At 48.6% G+C, this 16,526-nt stretch overlaps 2 protein-coding genes across 2 annotated transcripts; one reads left to right on the plus strand and one right to left on the minus strand.

Moving 5' to 3' along the window:
• Window positions 1–2,029: 2,029 nt before the first annotated feature.
• Window positions 2,030–3,348, minus strand: L3040_000359 (uncharacterized protein; the record flags this gene model as incomplete). The annotated part of the gene is made up of 5 exons (XM_007292521.1): window positions 2,030–2,374; window positions 2,424–2,682; window positions 2,743–2,900; window positions 2,961–3,148; window positions 3,237–3,348. 5 exons carry the CDS (start codon window positions 3,346–3,348, stop codon window positions 2,030–2,032), a joined length of 1,062 nt encoding a protein of 353 aa, XP_007292583.1.
• A 4,965-nt stretch (window positions 3,349–8,313) lies between these two features.
• L3040_000360 (uncharacterized protein) lies at window positions 8,314–15,470 on the plus strand (the record flags this gene model as incomplete). The annotated part of the gene is made up of 2 exons (XM_066155120.1): window positions 8,314–14,262; window positions 14,310–15,470. The coding sequence occupies 2 exons, from the start codon at window positions 8,314–8,316 to the stop codon at window positions 15,468–15,470; spliced, it is 7,110 nt and encodes a 2,369-aa protein (XP_066013173.1).
• Window positions 15,471–16,526: the final 1,056 nt, after the last annotated feature.

Consider the following 16,526-nt stretch of genomic DNA (forward strand, 5'->3'; position numbering starts at 1 on the left):
GCTTGCGAAGGGCCGCCAGGGGACCTCGCTTCGCCCCGGTCGTGGATGCAAGGCTGCCTGCCTTCCGCATTAACGCTACATCAATCTTCTACTACTACAGTATAAGAAATACGCTTTTCAAAAAAAGAGGCAACGAAAATGTAACGCGTGAGCCCGGCCGCCAGCTGAAACCCACGGCCCTCCGCAAGCTCCGGGGTAAGATTTCCGGACCTCGCGGTGTAAATAATCGTTCGCTATATAGGTAATCTATGATAATAGCAGTTCTCTTAGCGCGATGCAGCCAGCAGCCAGCTGCGTAGCATCTCCCGAGCATTTTATCGATAGCCATAGCCTTTTTCCGCGCGATGCAGCCAACTATTCCTCGCGCATTTACTGTATAACTTATAGCCTCCTATAGCGCGATGCCGCCAGCTAGTAGTATCTCTTCAGCGTTCAATCTATAGCACCTAGCTCCTTTTAGCCCGATGCAGCCAGCTAGCTGTCCCTCGAGCATTGAATTTATAGCAATAGCCCGTTTTAAGGCGATGCAGCGAGCTGTTTTTCGAGCGTTTCTCTTCCTATTATTAATTCTATTATTAATTAGCTATTGAATCACAATTTCGAAAAGAAGAGAGTTTATAATCGTAGTTCTCAACCGCAAAAAAAGTGGATTTCGATCGCAAGAGTATAAATATAGCTTATTAAAACCCGCAAGATTCCCTTTTTTATTATTAATAAGTGCTTAGTCAAGTTTTTAGTATTCCTCGATAGCCCAAGCTCAGATGGATGCAGCCAATCAAAACAACGTAACGGCCGTAGGTCAGGTGACCGTATTTTAACAGTTTACGGTCTTAGCCAGGATCCACATTTAGCTCACCATTATATTACCTAGATAGATTTCTTCTCCCAACGCTGGTTGAAATTAATCTTTCTCGCCTTGGAGACTACCCAAGTACCTATTGACCCGGAGCCGGTCGAAGATTAACCCGGTCACGTGTTCAGAGGATCACTGGTAAAGGGTTGAAGGCTTTAAATATAAATTCATGACGAAAGACCCTTCTATTAATTAACCACGGTAAGCTACCAACCGGCCATGGTGTGTGAGTGAGCCAGGGGCCCTTCTCTGGTCTACCTAATCCTACCGGAAATCATAAACTCTGGGTGTACAAAAAAAAAAACCTGGGGTTTCCCTCACACCGCCCTTAGGAAATCAGAGTTTTTTTTTCCCTGGGGTTTTGAGTTCGACTCGATCCGGGTTCTTGCGCAATCCGGTAGCCGGCTCCAATAGAAGTGGTGGAGGGAGGGAGCTTTGAACTCTGAAGCTTAGTCACGAAGATAACGCAAGAAAGTCAAATGGAGTTGGCGGGGGGATACTACGTAGATAGACATGGGAGACATTGATAAGACATTGGCTTTGGCAAGGGAGAATGAACCTGGGTTCTGAGCTGCTGGCGGATCGCGGAAAAGAGAGTGCTGTCAGCCTGTCACCATAAGGCAAGAAAGAATAGAGTCGAAATTACGAGACTGCATCTCGTCGGATCTTCGTTTCCAAATTGCGCTAGCTTTTGGGTCACACATCCCACCAAGCCTATCCATCCATTTTGAGGTCCTCTAGAAAACTCCCCATCGCCAACAGATGCATATGCATATAGCGGCAGAGCTTCAAACGAAGTCTTTGTCGAGGAATCGTGCTCATATCGTCCGAGATGGGCGTGTCAAATTGCTTCGAAGACGCCTGCCGACCTAGAAAAAGGGAAGAAGACCAGATTCAAGTAGAGTGTGGGGAGTAAATTATACGCCTCCTCAATGCTGGCGTTAAAAGCAACGTCCAACAAACGAAATTGTGCCGGGAAATGCTTCAGTCATGTACAGGAAATCACCGTCGTTTATTCTGAAATGAGGTGCGTCGAGAGGGTGGGTATCGAGAGAAGGTTATTTCGTTGAAATCATTACGACGGGGATCATGCGAGGTGGAGTAGTGAGTTTGTACGGTTTGTATCGTGTTTGAATCCAACCTTGGTCGTTGGGAATCCAGAATTCGATATCGCAATTATAGAATCAGCTTTTGGAGATTCTTCTGGATGATCATATCCTGAACGGAAGCCATGGTTACTTTGAGCAGGTCGGTATCGGTAGCGTTGGTGAAATGGGAGTAGATTTCGCGGCCGGGAGTCCTGTTCAGAGCAACGAATTTGTCCATAAAGTACTTGCTGGTCTGTTGAGGATTCCGGGTATCGCCTTGAAAATCGGAGAAGCCGAAATTCGTGATTGGGCTTGTGGCTATCTTTGACTTGAATAGATCCATCTTGTTGAGGAACAGGATCAGAGATGAGTTCTTGAACCAGTGAGAATTGGCAATTGACTCCCAAAGCATGAGGGCCTCCTGCATTTGATTCTGCAAGTTTGTTAGCACCGACACGTCTCTCGTTGCACAGACTCTTTACCCCGTCCTTATCCTCTGCCAGACATTGATCATATCCACTGATCGCGACCAAAAACATCAAGGCATTGACATTCTCAAAGCAATGGATCCATTTCTTGCGCTCTGATCGCTGTCCACCAACATCAAACATCCTGTATTGTAGGGTTCCAAGATCGAAGATGGTCTCGGTGATACCAGTTGTCCGCAGTCTCGCTCGAAGTACATCTTGGTCGGTGGGTACGAATTCCTTGCTGAATAATCGGTCAAGATCTTGGAAGAAACTGTTTATCATAGTCAGTATCCAGCTAAATTCCACCGGAAAAGAAGAGAAGAAAACCCACTAGCTCAAGTTGTCGTGCAGCGCATATTCGTTGCCTCTCTCCGTAGCCTTTTGTATGCCTGGGTCCTTCCACATGTCCTTGAAGGCTCGCAGGTATTCATTTGGAATAGGCTCATTAGGTCGGAGATCCTTCTCTTCCATAATGACAGGAAGATGTGCCTACGAATCTGGCATGAGCAAATGATGTCGTCATGTTGCTTCCAAGGGAGGCAAACTTACCGTCGTGTTCTCGTACTCGAATGTGAGTCCAAACTCGTCCATGGCGTCAATGGTCATTCGCAGACCGTCGAGAATGTTGTTGAAGATGATGACTCGCCATTCCTCCTTCTCAGTTTTGCTGAAGCCATCCTTGGTGTAGATCAATCGCATCTGCTTCAATATGGTTGATTTTCCACTTTCTCCGGCACCTGTCCACCAATAGTACTATTAGCTATGGGGGTTTCGTCGTCTGGGGCCGGCTGGCGAGAGGCAGCGGCGCCTGTCTGTCTATCTTACCCAATAGTAGCAACTTCACGACCTTCGCCATCGACTTCTCGTCGCGGTGGATGAGGGCATCGATCTCTCTACTCCTCTTGACATCCGCGTCCTTCCGAGCGCCGAAACACATCATGAAGAGATGAGATTGTTGTATGAAGACGAGTCTTGAGAGGCAGGAATCATTCGCGCCGCTCCAGCGGCAAATAAAGGATCTTCGGGATTTGTTTCCTGCTGCTTTGTATGGGGGTTGTATGGATGGGTGGGTAGGTGGGTAGGTGGGTAGGTAGGTAGGTAGGTATGAAGGGAGGTTCGAGTGTTGTATTGTTGTTGTTGTTGTTGTTGTAAATTACCGTTACTTACGGAGCTGGCTGTAGGAGCGGTGATGGGTTTTGGGTGATGGGCGGTTGGTGGTGGTCGGGAAATAAAACAGGAAAGTAGGTCCGGTCGACCTACCGGTACCTAAATGTCTATATCTATGCTGCGGCTGCGGCTGCTGCTGCTGCTGCTGCTGCTGGCATCGGTCAATCCACTCACTGAATAGTGACCGGGGGCGTGGAAAAGGTGAAAAGAAGGTTTGGGGACAAGAGGGAGGAGAAGAGGGAATATTGGCGCGGAATCAAGACAGGAAGCACGCACTGACTTTTTCCTTTCTGCAATGCATGCGATGCAGGACGGAGTAGGAGTAGTAGGATAGTTAGTTGACAGGGTTAGCAGGGAGAGCCAGAGCTAGAGCCAGAGCTAGAGCCAGAGCTAGAGCCAGGGCTAGAGCCAGAGCCAGAGCCAGCCAGGGTCAAGGCAGGTAAGGTAGTAAGTAATAAGGTAAGGAAGGCAGGGCAAGGTAAGGCAGGTAAGGTACTACTAATACTACGTAAATAATAAGGTAAGGTATGGCAAGGCAAGGCACCACACGGCAGGGTCTCAAGTCGAAGCCGAACTCAATGTCGACCTGTGGAAGTGAAAAGCGAAAGAAATCGTTAAGTGGTGCCGGTAAGTAGCTGAGTTCGGGCTTGGCCACGTATTCCGGAAAAAGTCCTAGTTGTACCTGAGCAAAGCACTACGTAGTTGTAGTAGTAGTAGTACTACGTAGGTTGTACCACTACTGCCGGTACTACGCAGTTAGGTAGGTAGGTAAGCGGTTTAAGGTTGCTTGTCTGCAGACAATGAACGGGTGGGATGTCGTGGGAGCCCGACTCGAGCAGCTGCAGCCGGCTGTACTGGGATTGTGAAAAGCACTCTAAGCTATTCCTAGAAGTTCCGAGATGGATATATATACATATGTATATATACCGATATATGCCGATGTATACCCACATATACCCATATATACCCATATATACCCATATATACCTGTACTGTACTTAGGGACCTCCCTACATCCACATCCATCCACATTCCCTCCTGATGATTGATATAGGGTACCTATACCTACGGCAAGCGAGGTGAGAGATCATCCCCCATACCCATACGCATCTACCTCTACTGATTTCGAATTTCGAATACCTCACCTCCCTAGATATTCCCCCCTATTCCCTCCCCATCATCCTCCTCCCCCTCCCCCTCGCTTCCGCTCCCAGCCCTCTTCCGTCTTGTCTCTTCAGCTCATCACCTCTTCTCATCTTGGGACAAACCGTGGAGAAACCGTCTCAGCCAACCAACTAACGCGCTAATTACCTGTATTCTTAGCTGACGGCAACAACACTCTTTAGAGTTCATGCACCGTTGTTTCCGTTTTATTGGCTTTTTGATATTCTCGGGATGGATCAACGATCGAATCAACGATGGATCGATCAACTTTACCCGAAACCTCTCCCCTGCTAGGTATTGGTAATTTGACTTGGGAGTCTGGCGGTCAGTCAGTCAGTCAATCAATCAATCCATCAATCAATCCAATTTCATTCCTCAGCCTGTTGTCTACCGTTGTACATCTGTTTTTTCACCAGTCCGTACAGACAGATATTCTCCGGTAAGATTGGCCGTCCTACCCTGACCCATATATTTAGGTATCCGACATCGTAGTATCTTGACCAATGAGAGAAGGCAAAGGCTGTTGAGCTCCACCGCGGGACTCGAAGGTTTTATGGGTCTCTCAACCGGCCTTGCTAGATTCGGAAATTTTACGATATACTCTGTTGGGGTAGATACCTGGGTATTTTCTCGCTACTACTTACCTAGGCAATCCCGAGATCCCATCGGGCGGCATCTCCGTAGCAGGGACCAGACCACTACCTTAAAGGCAGGTAACCGTACCCCTGGTCGGAGTACTAGTCGGAGGCGTTGCGGTTCCTAGTACTCTTAAGCGATATCGTCAATTTTTCGACCTTTTTATATTGCAGCATATATTACTTACGTACTTTTTAATTAAAAAAGTGATAATAGAATATGATATTGCTCTACAATATTAGACTTACTTCAGGAAAAAATTTAGGAATTAATCAGGTTTCGGAACGCAATGATATTTGTAGTTCAACCTCGTCGGCGCTTATTTAATACTATTCCATTGTATAAACAGCTAAATAACTAAACAACTACAAATGATTACATGTAACCTTCTAAGAAATCGTAATCGCTAGCTTCCAAATTGTATCGCTGTCTATTTTGAGTAGCTTAGCGTAATAATGGATCTATCGGTTCTTGCAAATTCGCCGTTCTCTTTAAAGTGCGCCGACCATTCCAGAAGCCTCACATCTCTACTCAAATAGCTACTCATTTTATTATAAACTTGGTATTCGTCGGTGATTTCTCTTTTTATCGATCAATCAATTTGGCACGATAAATCAAGAGGTTCGGTTTGGGCTGCGTAATAACAAATGGTATATATATTTTAAAGCGGCTTGCGCTGACGTTCGAGTTTGCTTACGATGTTTATGATCTAGTGTTTATCTTTAGCAGCGTGGATTCGTTTTTAATATAGTTCCTTGACGTCTTTTTTTACGTTTAAAAAAAAGACATGTGTTTGTGAAGGACTTGCGCAGCTCCTTCTCTTTTAGTAAGCACGCCGTGTTATTATACTTAAGTATTCGACTTTTTTTTTACGCTGCATATATTCTTTAATCGCTTTATTACGCGCTTCTTTTCTCGATTATTAGCTTCAATTTGATAATCCCCAGTTCTTTAAATTCCTGATATACGCGCTACGATCGGCCAAAAAAAAAAAGTAAGGTCGTGATCGGGAAGTTTTGCTGCGTCGGCAAGTCGTTGATCGAGGTATATAAAGTGCGCCTTGCGATTCGGAGTCGAAAGAGGGTTTTAAAAACGCTTCGGAGTAGTAGGACGCTTTATAATAGTAGTTATAAGGCGTCGAGAAGTATCCGCTGATTGAAATATCTTTATTTTATCTTATACAACTTCTAGCGCAAAAGAAATACTCCTAGCTTTACGCTACACCGATTTGATGCGGGGTTCAAATGTTTTCTTGCGAATCTTTTCATACGCGTTTAAAAAAATCGATTTTCGTATATTCGACCTCGCCGTATTGAATCGTGGTACATATCTCTTCATGGTGCCAATGCTTTAGTAGTTAGAATATATCGATAATATCGATATTGAGTGGCTAAAGAAAGTGAGTGCTATGCGAAGGAAGTTAAAAAAGGACGGTTTTGTATTGCTAGCAATAAAATAAAGACTCTTTTGAAATATGAGAACAGTAGGTATCGAGTATTAATATACGCTAATTTATTTTATATGATTTTTACGTGTCATTATAAAAGTGAATTAAATACTTTAAAGCGAGGCATTCGTTAGTATAACCAAAAGAGCTTATTGCGAGAAAGGTTTGATCATGTAAATCGTTATCGAAGTATTTCTTTCATAACACTTCCCTCTTACGAATCAATATACTGGGAATAAAATTACTGTCAGCGCAAATAGTCTTAATAGCTGTAAAAGACTCTGTGGAAGAAAAATCACGAAAAAATTGACCGTATCGCTGAAAAGTACTAGGAACCGCAACGCCTCTGACTAGTACCCCGACCAGGGGTACGTTTAGGGGGTTTATTCAAACGGTCAGCTGATCATCCAATGACGATATCTTCTAAGGACGGTCCCAAGAGGTTGGCGTGGTGGATCACCATACGGACGTAGGCCGATACTGCGTAGAATTGGAGTAAAATCTGTAATTAGATCATTTAAATGATTAAGACTATAGCTGAAAAGAAACCAATTAGATCGATTAAATCGTCGTTTGTAAGAGTTCGTCTTTTCGTCAAAGGACCGTCCCATGGCCGTCCCAAGACCCGAACTGAAAAGCGTCCCCGAGGAACTTTTATTTATCGTCGGCTCAGACTTAAAGGATGAAATGGAGGCCCACCTAAGCGAGTTGACGATTAGTAAGCAGCTAGAATATACTCTTCAGCTTCCCCTATGTACTTCCTGCCCTCTCTTCTGCCTGACCCCACGCCACATGACGGGACAGCATCGTCTCACCTTTTCTCCATGGTTTTAGATTTCCCGATATGCTGCTCTTATGTATGCTTACTTTTCATGCGGATCTGAAGAATATCTCGGTACTGACTGTAGCGGGAAATCATGTTGGCATCAAGTGGTGGGTGTCGTGATCCTTAGAAGAAAAAAGAGCTTTCGGCTAGCTGACGACGACAAAGACACATCGTATGTGTTCGTTCCAATTGAAACCCAACTTCCTTCAGGATGAATCGAAGGACAGAAGCTATGAATTCGCATAATTGTTTACTTTTTTCCCCAAGAGATCTGTCTGCGCGAGGGATTCAGCGATGCCCAAGGTTACAGAGCAGAGCAACCTTGGGATGCCCCTTCCCCCTTCCCCCTTCTCCCTCCCCCCAAGCCCGTCCCTTCCTTTTGCAATAGCCGCGCTGAAACTGAACCTGAGCCTGAAGCCTGAGGCCTGCTTCCCTACGTCTCTGCTTTCCAGCCTTATTCTTTGACTTGTCCTCTGCATCTCCCTCCATCTCGGTATCTCGCTCTACTATCCTTATCACCGTATCTCCTTTTCCTACAGTCGCTACCGCTGCTCGTCCAGCAGATATCTCTCCCTCCCTCTCTCCCTTTGGGTAGTTAGACACCATCTACTGTGCTGGAATGCCCTATTGATCGTATCTCCCCTCTTGCTGTTCTCTCTCCCATGACTAGTCACCCATATGAGGCGATCGAGGTGACTCCATCGCGTCGCCGTCGAGCCTCAACGGAACACAGCACCGGCCTTGATTATTCCACCTGTTCCCGAGTTGACGAAGCCATCGACTCCCGCGTCAGATCGCTTTTTTTGTCACGAAACGAACACTGTCCGCCACGAACTCCAAACCCATCCGACGAGCCTCATCAGCGCTATACCGGATCCTGCGATCTCGGTCGCGGATTCGATTTTGGCTCTGCGAAGAGCGTCGCAAAATTGGCGCGTCAATCTACCGGACGACTGAGCGTTCCGAATATCAGCAGAGCTCCAACCAAGAGGCTTGTTGCCGATATGGAGCCTCGCAGGCTATCGCTCCTGGAACCTATTCTGCGTACGTCCAGCTCAGCGAAGGACTTGAAAGCTCCCGTGGGCCCAATCCTATTGCCCGAACCCAAGAGCAAATTCCGATTCCCCAAAATCGTCTTGCAGGACAAGAAGGCGCCAGAACTGGAGGGCATCCAGTCATGTATCGAGATAAGTCCACTTCTATCTGGCGATGATGCCCAAATCCATGAGCAAGACCTGGAGTGTTGCCCGCCGTGCGATCCCCTCGATCCACAACCATCGAAGTATCTCGTCAAGCACGCCAAGCTCCCGAGTCCAGGCCTGGAAATCGAAGCTTCAGACTTGGCATGCTTCATGGGTGGCTGCGAACCAGGTATCCAAAACTGCCCCAAACATCGTCGCCGATCAAACTCAGTGTCTGTTAGAACCCAGTCGCAAGAGGCGCGTATTGAGGAGGATTTTAGGTCAATACCGGAGGGACTGGCGAGGTTAGGAATTACTGTCAAAAACCGCAAACCCACCAGGAAGAGTACCCCGGTGATCGTTACGGGCGATGGCTACGATACTACACGATACAACACCGACGAAAAGTCATCGCGGGAGGCCAGTGGGTCAGGCGGCGCGGGGACGAACGAGATGCGCAGCCTTTCAGCAAGCGGACCAGGCCGTAGCCGAAAAGCCTTGAGGTCACCGATAGAAAAAGCCTTTTCGCCTATCAGCAGTGCCACTTCTGGCTCTACCATGGACGCATTTCCTCTGGCTTTAAAATCTTTGGAGCTTGCGGCAAAGGAGGAATCGTCAAATCCCTTCTCTACCACAGTTGCAACAAATTTCAGCTTACCAGGATACAAAGCCAAACGTGCCTCGCAAACATTGCGTACCAAGCTTGCTGGGATGACTCCTCAGAACGATCAGACTCCGACTCAGGATGATGTCGCAACGACGAAAGCTCCTGGGCCGCTCAGTTTTAATCGGGCTAAGATGAATGGATCTACAATCGCCATACAGCCTGTATTTGAGCAGGTATCTACGACAGAAGACCAACCACCTCGTCGTTCCAGAACTTCCATACCTCGCAAACCGGTTCCGTCCAGTGATCAGGGCCAAAGCCGGGAGGCCGGAGCTACAAAGCTCAAAGTGCTCTTCACTCCCAAGCCTTTGGACACCGGCAACGCCGATCGCAAGCCATCCGATGTGTCTGTGAGCCCAAAGCAAACTGTCCAAGATTGGTCAAACAATCAGACAGACACGCAAGTAAACAAGTTCGTTCGTGAGAAAAACTCCGATGCGTCCCTGAGGTCCAACAATGCCTCTTTGAGATCCAAGCCATACAATCCCTCTCTTCTCTCTGGGGCATCAAGAACTTCGGTCATTCGACATGCGTTGCTGAAGCCTTCTGTTACCGATACCTCACCGGTCGACACAGGCTTGCCAGTTCCTCCTCTTCTATCAGCCATCTCAAGTCTATCGGAGCAAGTCATGCCCAGCGAACCCGCATACCAAGAGATACTCAAATCTGCCGGGTCTGATACTAAAGGGAAAGAAGTGCAAAAAGTAACCGAACATTCCGATACTGCTGAATCTATAGAAGGCGACAAGAGGAAGACAAGGAAACCAGGATTTTCCGGTGTTGAGGCCTCTGGATCCAAAATATTGTTGAAGAGTCCGACTGGAAGCACGAACGATAAAAAAAGCGATGTGAATGGCAGTTCCGCGCCGATGGGCGAAGAAATCTTAATAGTCTCGTCTAAAACGCCTAAGATCTCGAAAGATCAGGTCGCTGCTGCTACCACTGGGGCCAGTAATGAGGGTCTTTCAGGTTTCGTACCTGGTGCTGATACAGCGCGGAACCATACATTGATGCCGGCTCAGGCGGCGCCTGCTCTGGGGGAGACTCAAGTGTCACCTCCTCCTCAAGAGAAAACCCAATCCGGATTCTCAAGAGCTATCCAATTCGACCAATCCCAGTTTCCTTTCGATTCTTCAAATGCAGCGTATTGGGGCTTTGTTCCCGCTGTGAGAGAAGCCGTACAGAATGCAGTCCAAATAGCTGTTCGAAATGCAGTCCAGGACATTGTGATACCGCCTGGAATGGACAGAGCGTCTAATGCATACAGGCAACTTGTGTCAGATTCCCTTACCCGAGCTTCAAATAACGCAGACGAGTATATCCAACAAGCATCCGTACGAAATAACGTATATTCTTCTGTCCAAGATTCAGAGGCTACTGTTGTCTTTCCAAGCCAAAGAAAAGTAAACGCAATCAACGTTGACACAGTCCCTCTGACTAAGGGTTCTCCTGTGGCGGCTTCGTACCCTGGATCAGTTCACTCACGGGACCAAGAGAACGACCGTGGACACGGACAGCCCGGACAGGTTAATAAAAAAAGCAGAGTCGGTCCGCCCTCTGCTGGTACCAGCTCAAGCAATTATCCTGGAAGTGCTCCTCATAGTCAGCCACTGTCTCCACGGCCCATGTCGCCCAACGAACTGGAATGTATAGCTCTTGATGCAGAAGATAACCCTCCTTGTGAAGACGCCAACGAAGCTTTGAAGTTATCCAAAGCTTCTGCATGGAAAAGAGGTTCTTCTGCTGGGTATACAGCGATCCCCACTCGTCATTCTTCTAGATACCGGGTGCTGAATCCCAAAATCGAGGCAATTAATTCGCCTGCAAAAGTATCTGTCCAAGGTTCGCTGATGGGTCCCCGCAAACGATCATACGAGCGCCTTGTCAACAGGGGAAGTCAAGGACTGCGGTCGATCTCCTCCGCCGGGTCACTCAGGAGTGCTGGATCCGGAGACGGAGACAGAGGAAGGAGTGGCGAAGATCCGATTGCCGGACAAAAAGGTGCAGATTGGCGCGACAGCATCAGCTCTGCTAATAATGATCTCCCAGGAGAGAAGCTCGGCCGGAAGAATACAGTTCATTGGCTCAAGAATCTGCTGTCAACAAATGGTCCCTACGAGACTCGGTTCACGACGTTGCCACCGAGCTCGAGGGACAATCGGAACTCTTTCGGTAGACCACTCAGATCTCAGACTGCTCCCGTAAAACCTGTTAGCGAGCTGTACTTGGGTAAAGACTCGAAGCCTGTGTATACTAAGACAGATATCATGAAGCCGAATGGGGCCAAGCTCAGACAGGATAAGCGAACTGATATCTCGGAGACCTTTACACGCACGATCAAGGATTTGGAGAATCTCATGAACGAAGCTCTTTTGATTGCCAGGGCAGCGACAGATACCCCTGATGCAGCGAACCTGCAAGCTGACCTTCGGGATTCTATTGATGTACTGCACAACACTCAAAAAGGCTTGCCTGGTGCTGTTGATGCTCTGGCATCTCATCTCAAGAACAATCAAATCCGGTCGAGATGGCCCACCAGTTACTCTGACTCGGAATCCAGCGATATAAGCATTCATGAGAGCCTGCGGGATTACTCTGGAAGTAGCAGTGATGAAGAGGAAAACGACACTCATAGCCCAACCCAGTCACGAAGCATTACGGTTTCTGCCAGCAAGTTGTCACCAAAACACTCTTCCGGATGGCCACCAACTGGGCGAGGTTTAACCCCATACCCACCGGCCTCTGTCCCAGAATCGCGTACATCTATTGCTGTTGAGGGTCGTCCTGAAATCAATCGACAAGACTCCCTTGAGCAAATTCGTTCAGCAGATCCTCGATCGATGCGCACTGAGACCGATGTTAACATCTCGAAGATGAGTACGGCTTCAAATCAGCTAAGATCAAATCGTAACAGCGAGTCAGGCATTCAAGCGGGCTCGAGGAGGATGACTGCTGCCACTTTCCCTATCCTGGATCCCCAGCATGAGTATTTGGACGAAAACGAAGGCAAGCCAGAGTTCAGAACACTTGAGCCATTCAATTCCGGACCCAGTGCCGGATCCCGAAAGAGCTCTGCCAAATCTCCGAGACGACTCAGTCCGCAAAGAGCAACTGTGACAAGCACCACAGGTATAGATTACAATGACATTGTGCTTGATACCGCTGGCGATCCTCCGCCCCGAGGAACCATAATTCCTCTACCCCAGATGACTCCTCGTCGGGGTACTGGCTTCGTTCCTGTCTGTGCCAAAGAGCATTCTGAAGAAGATCACCAAGCTATTCGCTCAAAGCTCGCATCAAGGGACGTTCCAGGAAAGCAAGAGGTACGTAACTTTATAATTCAAAATCGTCACCCTCCAATTACACCTCGAGATAGTTCCTTACTTCTGAGGAAACGAGCTGAGCAGGAACAGGAGAGATCCAAGTTTATATCCGGCCAAATTATTCAAAGGACCCAGACTGGACAAACTGGGAAGACGTATAATTGGCAGGATGTTGATCAGAGCAAGATCGAGCCTTGCTCCCGTCCGGATTCTAGGCGTCCGACAATAGCACAAATCATAGATCCGAATCGGAGACGCAACTCGTATAGCTTGGATGGCTCCCACGCTACTCATAGTGAGGTAGTCGATTTCGAAGTCGGATATGGTGTTCGACACCGTGGCGGGGCAGGGGAGAAAAATCGAAGTAGAGGAGGTCAAGATGCCATTGAGTTGCGTGACCTTCCGAACCCAACTCTTCCTCAAACCAACAAGTCAGGAGAGAGCAGCAGGAGGAATAATTTCTCTCTCGGGGGCAAACGGCATATAAGCTTAAAAGAGCATCACCTCAAGGGATTCAGTCTGGCCAAGTCTCACAAGAAGAAGACCATTGCGAGAGATTGGCCCCCCGGTCGGAAGCGATTTGTTGCAACTGTTGCCTGTATAAGTACGGCATTGATTGGACTGCTGGTGGGTATCTATGCAGGAGAGACACCGGCTATCCAGTACATGATCGTCGATTTCCATCACTACACCGTGCTTGGAAATGTGTTTTTCTTCATCGGTCTGGCTATTCCGACATTCTTCTTCTGGCCACTGCCCCTCCTTCACGGACGGAAGCCATACATTATGGGTGCAATGTCGCTCGCCATGCCTCTTCTGTTTCCCCAGGCTCTTGCTGTCGGCGAGTTCAGATCCCCGTATGTATCTAGGTGGAGAGTCGGACTCATCATGTCCCGAGCTCTGATGGGATTCTGTCTCGGCTTCGCAAACATGAATTTCAAACAAATGTTGACAGATCTATTCGGAGCATCACTGCAGAGTACAAACCCACATCAGGAGCATGTAGATGAATTTGATGTCAGGCGACACGGAGGTGGTATGGGAATCTGGCTTGGTCTCTGGACATGGTCTGCTCTTGGCTCCATCGGTATCGGCTTCTTGATTGGGGCTATGGTCATCAATACCTTGAACCCCGCTTGGGGCTTCTATGTCAGCATTTGCATCATTGCATTTGTGATGCTGCTAAATGTCTTGTGCCCCGAAGTCAGACGTTCTGCGTTCAGAAGATCAGTGGCCGAGGTCGTTAACGGCCCAGATGTGTCTCGCAGATTGGCTCGTGGGGAAGTTAAGATGCATATGGTCCAATCTGGTCCCAAATGGTGGGGTGAAGAATTCCACTGGGGCGTGCAGCTTACCCTAAAGATGTTACGACAACCCGGCTTCCTCATCATGGCTCTGTACGTGGCTTGGATCTATGGACAGCAAGTGCTAATCACCTTGGTATGATTGCTCACCTCTGTGTTAGAGGAAACGCTAACAGTTCAAAGCTTTTAGGAGCCTTGATGTCCAAGGACTACAAGTTCAAATCTCCAGCGGTTGGTGCCAGTGTTCTAGCAATACCACTGGGAGCCTTGGTTGCCATTCCGTTCCAGAAGGCATCTATTTTCAGCCGAGCCCGTCAAATAGCTGCTACCAGTGATGACGCTACTTTTAAGAAAAAGATCTCTTGGACCTCTCACATGGTCAGACGCTCGATCTTCATGTTGGTGCTCCCACTGGCTGGCATAGCCTATACCCTCTCATCTGGCGGGCCACCAGTTCCGTTCATTATTCCTATACTGTTTGCTGCTCTCATCGGATTCTTGTCCAACCTCGCTATGGCGGAATGTCATGGTATTCTCATGGAAACCTTTGACACATCTGATCTCCAACCCGGGATGACGGGTCGCAGCAAGACTGCCAATGGTATGAAGCGTACCAACTACTCCTCGTTTCCACGTGTGGCATCTGCTTTCGCTATTACTCAAGGCTTTGGATACTTGATTGCTGCCGCTGCTTCTGGCGTTGGCGGTGCTCTTACTCGTCACCTTGGACAGCAGGCAGCAACAGGTATCATGGCAGGGGTACTCTTCGTGCTTTCGCTCTTGCTTATCGGCACCTTGATTCGCTTCACAGACGTCCAAATTATCCCGGACTCCCGTAAAGAGGAAATGGAGCGGTATCATAATGCCCGTCGGGTGTCGGCTATCCGCAAAGAAGAAGGCATTGATGAGGAAGAGCCTTGGCATCCTATCATCATAGGAAATCCTCACCACACTACGCGTCGCATGTGTCTCCTCGAACTTGGCAGTATGTCTCGTTTCAGTGAGATTCGGATCAAGAATAAATTGGTCGATGAGATGAGTCTTGAAGCCAAACATCCGAATCAGGCAGCGATGAACGACTTGAAGCAAAAGATCCACGACAAGGAGATGGAAGTCGTCAATCAGGTCCGCAGAAGCTTGAGTCGCCATAGTTCTCTAGGGAGTAGACGGAGCCGTAGTGATGCGCCCGAGCAAGGTGACCTTGGAGGACACCGAGAGATGCTGAACCGGGTCGGCTCGGGAAACGGGAGTGGCAAGCCGGCTCTGTCTCGTGGAGCAAGCGCCCGAGGCAGCGCCCGGAAGGGAACGAGTATGGCGAGGATGGGTATCGCCGAGCAAGAATGATCGACCGAAAGAAGACCAAGAAGGCGGTATCCTTCAAGCTTCCGCCGACGAAGGGGGCAAACGAGTTTGGCGAAGGGGGTTGGGCTACGGAGTTGCGCAAATTGGTTCTTGGGGTTTTGGTCGTTGTGCTTGAGGGTGTTTGGAAGTGGGCTGGTGCGAGGGGGGTTGTGCCGGAGGTTGAGGAGTCTGGCAGGGGCTTTCAGGGATGGTACTGGAGGGGGAGTGTTTATTCTCTGCCTGCTCTGCTTGGGAAGAGAGGGACGGGGGGGCAGTGGTGCTGTGCGAGAGAGTTGAGACGGTGGGGGTGAGAGTGATGAGAGAGTTTCCTAAGAACATATCATTATTGCACCAAACCGTATTGCTTACTGTACGTTGAGAAGTCAGTTCTGGTCTTGAAGTGTCAGCACTCGTGATTTGTTGACAATAGTAGTACATTGTACTTCGTACGGATGATCAACGTGACGACCGAGAGAGCATAGACAGGACAGGACAGCTTAATTAGCAGCGGGCAAGTCACAGGTCTGCGATTCCGAGCATTTTCTTCTATTATCTTGCGTGTATGGACGATCTATTTATTGCATATCTCCGTCGAGTAAGTACAATACTGTACTGTACTGTACCGTAGATGGTTTTCGACCTCCACCTCCGTAGTTTGGAGGCGCGGTGCTTTGCTTAGCTCTGTTGATATGATTGTGGTTGTGGTACCGGTAGTTGTGATTGTTATCCTCGTGACGACGCCGTGGCTGTTGGGGGGAAGGTTTGACTTGCGCGCGGGGAGTCTCGGTTCTGTGGCAAATCTCCGGCAAATCTCCGGGTTTGGAGATATCGTATTCGTCGTATCTTCTCATGTGCATGCATCACCGTCGTTCCCGGTCGTCCCCCCGCCCGCAATTGGCAGACGGGCCAGGGCAACCCCGCAGCGGGCGACCGGGCCACCTCCGGGCCACCTTCGGGCCACCTTCGGGCCACCTTCGGGACGGAACCACGGGCCCCGCCCTGGGAATTGTTCGGCCAATTGCGGCTGCGAATGGACTTTGGGTTCTTCCGTTCGGAGTA

Source organism: Drepanopeziza brunnea (genome assembly GCF_022702325.1).
Source record: "Drepanopeziza brunnea f. sp. 'multigermtubi' strain 214-2 chromosome Unknown ctg1, whole genome shotgun sequence".
Lineage (NCBI taxonomy): Eukaryota > Fungi > Ascomycota > Leotiomycetes > Helotiales > Drepanopezizaceae > Drepanopeziza > Drepanopeziza brunnea.